Source organism: Myotis brandtii, unplaced genomic scaffold (genome assembly GCF_000412655.1).
Source record: "Myotis brandtii unplaced genomic scaffold, ASM41265v1 scaffold986, whole genome shotgun sequence".
Taxonomy (NCBI): domain Eukaryota; kingdom Metazoa; phylum Chordata; class Mammalia; order Chiroptera; family Vespertilionidae; genus Myotis; species Myotis brandtii.
The window spans coordinates 2,329,344-2,338,324 of NW_005372102.1; the positions used below are offsets into that span (position 1 = coordinate 2,329,344).

General features: G+C 61.9%; 1 protein-coding gene across 1 annotated transcript in view; it reads right to left on the reverse strand.

Annotated features, from left to right (window-relative positions):
* The window catches only part of WHSC1 (Wolf-Hirschhorn syndrome candidate 1), a gene marked incomplete at its 3' end in the record, with an annotated part of 63,660 nt that overhangs the window by 29,525 nt on the left and 25,154 nt on the right, over positions 1 to 8,981 (reverse strand). The window contains exons 2-5 of the mRNA XM_014533459.1: positions 7,905 to 8,537; positions 6,384 to 6,546; positions 576 to 742; positions 3 to 124 (exon numbers count right to left, since the gene is read on the reverse strand). Coding sequence (XP_014388945.1) covers positions 3 to 124; positions 576 to 742; positions 6,384 to 6,546; positions 7,905 to 8,501 — 1,049 coding nt within the window. The remainder of the gene's footprint in view (positions 1 to 2; positions 125 to 575; positions 743 to 6,383; positions 6,547 to 7,904; positions 8,538 to 8,981) is intronic.

Genomic DNA, 8,981 nt, shown 5'->3' on the forward strand with positions numbered 1-8,981 from the left:
CATCCACGTACAGGAAGGTGAACTTGGCTCTCCGCTCCTCGGCCGGCATGGCGGCGGCGGTGGCCGCTTGCAGGAGGCCCATCTCCCACTGCGCCCTCAGCTTCCCTGAGATGGGTTTCAGCAGCTGAAAAGAACAACACAAGACACTCTAAGTTTCACTATAAAAACATAAAAATCGCCCACTTTAAAGGATACTTTCACAATTTCAGATAAATTTAGAAATAAAAATTATAAAAACCAATTAACTTGAGGGGTTTACAGAGTTCAGCTCCATATAACTGCTTCTTTACGCTAGAAATGAATTTTAATCACATTTCACTAATGTAAACACACATAGATGCACATATTATATATGATATTACGTATTTACATATCCGTAAAGGAAAATACAGATTACAGAAGAAATGGTCTCTGGGAGTCATCACATGAGGAAAAGAAACGTGTGATGTTTGGAAAGAGCATTCTGGGGCGACAGTGAGCAGCGACGGACACGGGAGCCGTCACACCCTCTCAAGCCGCTGCAAGTGCAACACCGGACCCAGCTCGGTCTGCGCTGGCCCTGGGGGCGCCGTCACCTTGACTTTCTCCGCCTTCGTGGGCGCCTGCCTGGCACTCTCCTGGCACAGCTCCTCAAACTGCCCTTCTCCTTCGAAAGCCGCCAGGCTCTTCTCGAATATCCACGCCCTCTCGGGGGCGTCGCCGAAGAACTGCACGTGATACTGGCGCGCGCTCTTCCTCTGACCTGGGTTTGAAATGAAAGGTGAGGAGACCAGCCTGTTCCTGCACTGACCCAGAGCTGGCCTTGCCTGCAGGGCCCCTCACCCCCGCTCCGCCAGGGAGGGACCCGGGGAGGGTCAGAGGGGCCTGGTCAGAGAGCTGACTACCTCATCTTCACCGCCTCCCTTCTCATATCCACTGTAAAAGATACCAAAGGAACAAAACAAGAGAGCACATCCCAAAGGGCCCTTCGACAGAGGGGACCAGACAGCCGGGAAGGGCCAGCCCCACCACCTCCTACCAGCTGGCAGCCTTGCCAGCCACTCAGTCCGGAGCTCAGAGTGGGGAAAGGGCAGCCAGGAGGCCAGAGTGACCCCACAATATCCCAGGGGTGGCTCTCAGCAGACAGGAATGAGCCACACCCTACAGCGCAGCCAGAGGGACCCGGGTGAGGAAGAGACACCTGGTCCCAGAACCCGAGAGGGGATGCCAGGCCTGTGCCCTGCCTGGGAACTGAACTGTGACCTCCTGGCTCAGAATGGACCCTCAGCCACTGGCCACAGCAGCCAGGCCACGTGGACATGTGTATGCGTGTGCTCTCACTTTAAATCGGCTCAGACTCCACACAGGCCAGTGACGTGTGTCTTCCCCCGTCACTGTTTTGTTTTGTCAATCCTCACCCAGGATATGTTCCCATTGATGAGAGACACATCGATCGGTTACCCCCACATGCACCCTCTCAGGGCCAGGGACTGAGCCGGCAACCGAGGGACCCAGGATGCTTCAGTCCTCGGGCCGGTGCTCTATCCACTGAGCCGAACTGGCTAGGGCACACTTTATTTTTTTAAATACTCACCGAGGATATGTTTTTATTGATTTGAGAGAAAGATCGACGTGAGAAACATCGATCAGTTGCCTCCCCACGCACCCTGACCAGGGATTGAACCCTCAACCTTTGGGTGTACGGACGCCGCTCCTACCAACCCAGCCACCCGGCCAGGCTCCTCCAGGACCCTTCAGTATTGGAAGCACTTCCCTTGGGCATGAGGATGCGCACAGGTGCACGTCAGAGCACCGGCAAACCAAGAAACGCTGCTGCACTGTGAGCGAGGAAGTGACATGAACTGACGTCGTTTCTAACGAACAGCTCCCGACACCCTATGCTCCCTACACCGGGAGTCTGTGCGGGACCTTAAATTTGTAAAATAAATGTAACATTTTCTAAGTCCTTGTCTGCCTAGAAACTTGGTAACAATGTCACCCAATTACCTCCTGTTTAAACGGGTCTCTCATCCCCACGAAACCTCCCGGAGCCCAAGCTGGGAGGTCAGGTCTGCTTTTATTTCACCACGTGATTCACCAGGGGTCCTGCCTGTTCGTGAGGCACCTTCCTTTCTGGGCCAGTTTCTGGAAGTCCCAACCGTGGCTGTCGGTCCACACCTGTCACTGCCCACCCACACCTGTCACTCCTCCCACCCACACCTGTCCCTCCTCCCCCCCACCCCTGTCACTCCTCCCACCCACACCTGTCACTCCTCCCCCCCACACCTGTCACTCCTCCCACCCACCCCTGTCACTCCTCCCCCCCACACCTGTCGCTCCTCCCACCCACACCTGTCACTGCCTCCCCCCCCACACCTGTCACTCCTCCCACCCACCCCTGTCACTCCTCCCCCCCACACCTGTCGCTCCTCCCACCCACACCTGTCACTGCCTCCCCCCCCACACCTGTCACTCCTCCCACCCACCCCTGTCACTCCTCCCCCCCACACCTGTCGCTCCTCCCACCCACACCTGTCACTGCCTCCCCCCCCACACCTGTCACTCCTCCCACCCACCCCTGTCACTCCTCCCCCCCACACCTGTCGCTCCTCCCACCCACACCTGTCACTGCCTCCCCCCCCACACCTGTCACTCCTCCCACCCACCCCTGTCACTCCTCCCCCCCACACCTGTCGCTCCTCCCACCCACACCTGTCACTGCCTCCCCCCCCACACCTGTCACTCCTCCCACCCACCCCTGTCACTCCTCCCCCCCACACCTGTCGCTCCTCCCACCCACACCTGTCACTGCCTCCCCCCCCACACCTGTCACTCCTCCCACCCACCCCTGTCACTCCTCCCCCCCACACCTGTCGCTCCTCCCACCCACACCTGTCACTGCCTCCCCCCCCACACCTGTCACTCCTCCCACCCACCCCTGTCACTCCTCCCCCCCACACCTGTCGCTCCTCCCACCCACACCTGTCACTGCCTCCCCCCCCACACCTGTCACTCCTCCCACCCACCCCTGTCACTCCTCCCCCCCACACCTGTCGCTCCTCCCACCCACACCTGTCACTGCCTCCCCCCCCACACCTGTCACTCCTCCCACCCACCCCTGTCACTCCTCCCCCCCACACCTGTCGCTCCTCCCACCCACACCTGTCACTGCCTCCCCCCCCACACCTGTCACTCCTCCCACCCACCCCTGTCACTCCTCCCCCCCACACCTGTCGCTCCTCCCACCCACACCTGTCACTGCCTCCCCCCCCACACCTGTCACTCCTCCCACCCACCCCTGTCACTCCTCCCCCCCACACCTGTCGCTCCTCCCACCCACACCTGTCACTGCCTCCCCCCCCACACCTGTCACTCCTCCCACCCACCCCTGTCACTCCTCCCCCCCACACCTGTCGCTCCTCCCACCCACACCTGTCACTGCCTCCCCCCCCACACCTGTCACTCCTCCCACCCACCCCTGTCACTCCTCCCCCCCACACCTGTCGCTCCTCCCACCCACACCTGTCACTGCCTCCCCCCCCACACCTGTCACTCCTCCCACCCACCCCTGTCACTCCTCCCCCCCACACCTGTCGCTCCTCCCACCCACACCTGTCACTGCCTCCCCCCCCACACCTGTCACTCCTCCCACCCACCCCTGTCACTCCTCCCCCCCACACCTGTCGCTCCTCCCACCCACACCTGTCACTGCCTCCCCCCCCACACCTGTCACTCCTCCCACCCACCCCTGTCACTCCTCCCCCCCACACCTGTCGCTCCTCCCACCCACACCTGTCACTGCCTCCCCCCCCACACCTGTCACTCCTCCCACCCACCCCTGTCACTCCTCCCCCCCACACCTGTCGCTCCTCCCACCCACACCTGTCACTGCCTCCCCCCCCACACCTGTCACTCCTCCCACCCACCCCTGTCACTCCTCCCCCCCACACCTGTCGCTCCTCCCACCCACACCTGTCACTGCCTCCCCCCCCACACCTGTCACTCCTCCCACCCACCCCTGTCACTCCTCCCCCCCACACCTGTCGCTCCTCCCACCCACACCTGTCACTGCCTCCCCCCCCACACCTGTCACTCCTCCCACCCACCCCTGTCACTCCTCCCCCCCACACCTGTCGCTCCTCCCACCCACACCTGTCACTGCCTCCCCCCCCACACCTGTCACTCCTCCCACCCACCCCTGTCACTCCTCCCCCCCACACCTGTCGCTCCTCCCACCCACACCTGTCACTGCCTCCCCCCCCACACCTGTCACTCCTCCCACCCACCCCTGTCACTCCTCCCCCCCACACCTGTCGCTCCTCCCACCCACACCTGTCACTGCCTCCCCCCCCACACCTGTCACTCCTCCCACCCACCCCTGTCACTCCTCCCCCCCACACCTGTCGCTCCTCCCACCCACACCTGTCACTGCCTCCCCCCCCACACCTGTCACTCCTCCCACCCACCCCTGTCACTCCTCCCCCCCACACCTGTCGCTCCTCCCACCCACACCTGTCACTGCCTCCCCCCCCACACCTGTCACTCCTCCCACCCACCCCTGTCACTCCTCCCCCCCACACCTGTCGCTCCTCCCACCCACACCTGTCACTGCCTCCCCCCCCACACCTGTCACTCCTCCCACCCACCCCTGTCACTCCTCCCCCCCACACCTGTCGCTCCTCCCACCCACACCTGTCACTGCCTCCCCCCCCACACCTGTCACTCCTCCCACCCACCCCTGTCACTCCTCCCCCCCACACCTGTCGCTCCTCCCACCCACACCTGTCACTGCCTCCCCCCCCACACCTGTCACTCCTCCCACCCACCCCTGTCACTCCTCCCCCCCACACCTGTCGCTCCTCCCACCCACACCTGTCACTGCCTCCCCCCCCACACCTGTCACTCCTCCCACCCACCCCTGTCACTCCTCCCCCCCACACCTGTCGCTCCTCCCACCCACACCTGTCACTGCCTCCCCCCCCACACCTGTCACTCCTCCCACCCACCCCTGTCACTCCTCCCACCCACACCTGTCACTCCTCCCACCCACACCTGCGCAGAGAGCCTGGCCCACCTGGGCCCAGGTACCTACTGGCACTGGTGCCTGTCCTTCATCACGGCCCCTGACCCCTGGGCTGGCCTGAGCCCATCTTCCTCCAGCTCCGGGAGCCTCCACATGGACAGCAGCCATTCACGTGTGCACAGGCCGCCTCGAGCGGAAGGGCGGGAGGGAGGGAAGTCCCGCATGCAGACAGCCAGGCGCCCGCAGAAGCAAGGCCCGCACCCAGGACGGGCAGCCAGACGCGAGGGAGAACCCGGTCTCCCAGCCAGGCTCCGAGGGCACCAGCCCCGGACAGGTCAGGCAGAAACGGACCAAACTGCAGGGAGAAAAGCACCCGCTGTCACAGGGAGAGCGCCACACGTCTCAGCAGCTGACAACAGGCAAAGATAAAGCCAGGAAGGAAACCTCGTACCAAACAGCCCAAGGCTGCGGAGCTCAGGAGCAAGACAGTGAAGGCCTCACTCCATAAAGCAGAACAAGTGGTGACAGAATCTCCGAAACAGGAAATTACCCGATTCCAGACCGCTTTCTAAGAGAGGACGGTGAGGACGCGGCCGTGCCAGGGGGACATGACCCACCGACGCAGCAAACCCTCCGGCCGCAGCGCACGGCCTAAAGCACGCTGGGCTGCTCTTTCCAACGCAGAAGCGCGGTCCATCGGACGCCCGCCCGGGAGGCCGCGGCCAGGACAGGGCTACTGCTCCACATCACAGAAACGCTAGGCTTCCCCTGCCTGATCCCCAAAGGAAATGCACTCGTGGCTAAAAGCACGTGAAAAAAATTTCAACATCACTGATCACCAGGAAAATGCAAGTCAAAACCACGGGGAGCAGCCCTGGCTGGTGTGGCTCAGTGGAGAGAGCGCTGCCCTGCGGACTGACGGGTCCGGGTTCGATTCCAGTCAGAGGCTCATACCTCGGTTGCAGGCTCCTCGCCAGCCTGGACCCTGGTCGGGGGTCACGCAGGAGGCAACCGATCAATGTGTTTCTCTGACATCGATGTCTCTCTCTTCCACTCTCTCTAAATCAATGGAAAAATATCCTCGGGTGAGGATTAAAAAAAAATAAGTATGTGATTCCAGAATGAAAGAAATTATTAAAAACAAAAGCCATAGGAAGCGGAGCAGAGGCTGGTGCCCGGGCCTGGGGCAGGAGGACTTCCTGAGACAGCGGTGCCAGCTGCACAGCACAAATGCGCCTAATATCACCCACTGGGCACGTGACAGCAGTTAAGATGGCACATGTCACGTCACGTGCACCTGAACACAGGAAGCAGCACAGTAGGGCTCTTCATGGAAGAGGGAGAGGTCACGGGCAGGAGAGAGAACCCCGCGAAGGCGCACCTTTGAGCTTGGTATAGCTGTGCAGGAGCGGGTCGGCGGACACCATGCAGGGCCACCAGGGGTAGCCCGACACCTTGGCCCACACCAGGTCGCCCACGCTGTATCTCAGCAGCTGCTCTCGGTCTCTGGTGGTGCTGGGGCCGGGCTCTTTCTTAGCTGGAATCTGAAAATGAACAAAAGACATCTACCCCTCAGTCCGGCCTTCCGGCCACAGAACACTGAGGGTAACAGCTGGAGGCTCCACACCGCCCCCCCCCCCACACTGTTTTCAAATCGCAGCCCTGGCATCACCCTCGGAATCGTGCATCTCGTGCCCTCAGCTGAGGGGCTGCCCGCACTGCGCGGCCACAGGGGCGACCGGCTCCTTCCCGCCTGACGGTGCTGATTCTCACGGAACCCACCCCGGCACACGTGGCAGCAAGCCCAGCTCCACCCTCGTGGCCTGTTTCTCCGTCATGGAGCCAGGTGTTCAGGGGGCCACCTCCTCCCAGCACCCTCACTCTGGCCTCCAGGGGACCAGCAGCCAGCGGCCTGAGCTCCTTCTGAGTGTGAGCTCCTGGGCCCCGGAGGCCACAGAGGGCTGGACGTGCTCACAGAGCGGGTGCGGGTGCGGGTGCTGGGGCTGGCACAGGGCTGCCATGTCACACTTTCAGGAAGGGGCTCTGACTAGTCCTCAGACCCAGCCTTACGACAGCCACGAGGACGAAGTCGGAGGTCAGCAATCGGGGCTTTACTCATCCTAACACAACCCAGTGGCGGGCTGGGAGTCACCACCAGGGCACCGCCAACACCACGCACCAGCCAGGCCTCTTAGAATCCCGCTGTTACAATCACATTAGCGAGACCTGGACAGCCCCTGAGCACTCAAAAAACATGTTTCAACCCTCGAACTTCTTCATTATTTTAATAATTTCAAGGAATTTGGCCACTTCCTCCCCTACCTGTGGAAACTGTAAATAGAATTCCTTGAGTATAATTTTAAACGAAATATTCCTGGCCTCCCTCCCCTCCCTCACTCCTGCAAGAGGACCCCCTCAAGACCACCAGCTCCTGTGACAGGGGGGTGGGGGCTGCGGCACCCTCCCCATTCCTCCGGCCTCAGAGAGGCTCCTGGCTGCTGTATGGGGCTTACACTCATTTAAGTGGGGGCTACCTGGAGACGCTCTCTCGTGGTACATCAGGGCTCTGCACCCGCCTCTGCGCTGAGACGCAGCCTGGGCCCCGGTGGAGGAGCCAGGTGAGGGGAGGGAACCGGAGGCCTCCGACGGGAGCCCTGAGCCGAGCCAGGCCGAGGCCTCTGCAGAGGCCCAGGAAACGGGCTGCCTCTGGGCCACTGTAACCTAGAGTCCGTATCTGACCTCTCCAGGCCTCACCGGCTCCGCAGGGCTGTGCGGCCTGAAGGAGGCAGTGCCGGGGCACCCGGGAGCCAGGCCTGCACCATGACCCAGCTCCCCGCGGCCCCTGCACGTGGCGGCGTCCTCGTGGGGTTCCCTGCGCTGCCCCGACCCCAGCTGTGAATACCTTCCTGTCGGAGGGGCTGGCGGCCTCGGGCCCCACAGCGGCTTCGGCGAGGCCCGGCTCCAGCGCCGAGTCGTACTTGATGCTCCTCTTCCTGCTCCTCCTCCCCTTACTCTCTGGCTCTTGTCCGTTTCCTTCCGGCGGGGCCGCCGCGGCAGCGCCGTCTCCACAAATGGACGCCTCGAAGAGCGGCTTCCCGTTCATGTAGGTCTTGGTGATCTTCAGTTTGATCTCCGGGGAGCCGTTTTTGATGGGGGTCGTGTGAGGCGGCGTCTCGGCCCCTTTCGTTTCCTGGGGCTCAAAGCGCAGTTTGGCATCGTGAGCCCCGGGCTCTCCGTTGAACACGCGGGAGGTCAGGTCCTTCAGCCTCTCGGCCGGGAGGAAGGGGAGGGCGTCGTGCCCGTTGAACTTCTGCACGACGCCCTCCTGCAGGCCGGCGGAGAGCGGGGCCTTGCCCAGGAACACGGAGCACTCGCGGTTCACGTCACAGCCCGGGGGCTTCCCCGCGGAGCCGCCGAGGATTTCCGGCGCCTGCTTCATCCTTACGCACTTGACAACTTTCTGCGCGGAAAAAGGCCCTTTTTTGATGCTAAATTCCATTCAGTGCAGGTGCTTCCGTTCTCGGAATACTACACTGTTAGGAAAACAAAAAGGAGAGACCTATTACCTTTAAGACCTCAGGGGAGCAGGCCCCGTCTCTACAGCGTGTGGGCTGGTTTCGGTGTGTTCTCAGTCAGTGTGTGACGTGTTGTACAACGACTTGAGTCACAGGAGGCAGTCCCAATATCACAAAAATGACAAAGTCACAAAAGAATAAACCAAAAGAAAAAGAACGAGTAGCCTTTAAGGAAGAGAACACCAAAGTCCGGCCCGCCTCGCACAAGCCGTGTGGCCGCGAGAACCAGACTCTCCACCACCTGACACACCATTAGTGCCAGACTGACGAGGAAACGCCGAGATTCAGAAAGCGAGCCCGCGGCCTAGTCAGTCCTGGTATGGGCCTGGCCGACACCCCCTCCCCACCCCCACCAGCCCTGCCCAGGCCCAGACCACAGGCCACGACGAGAGCGGCCAGGGATG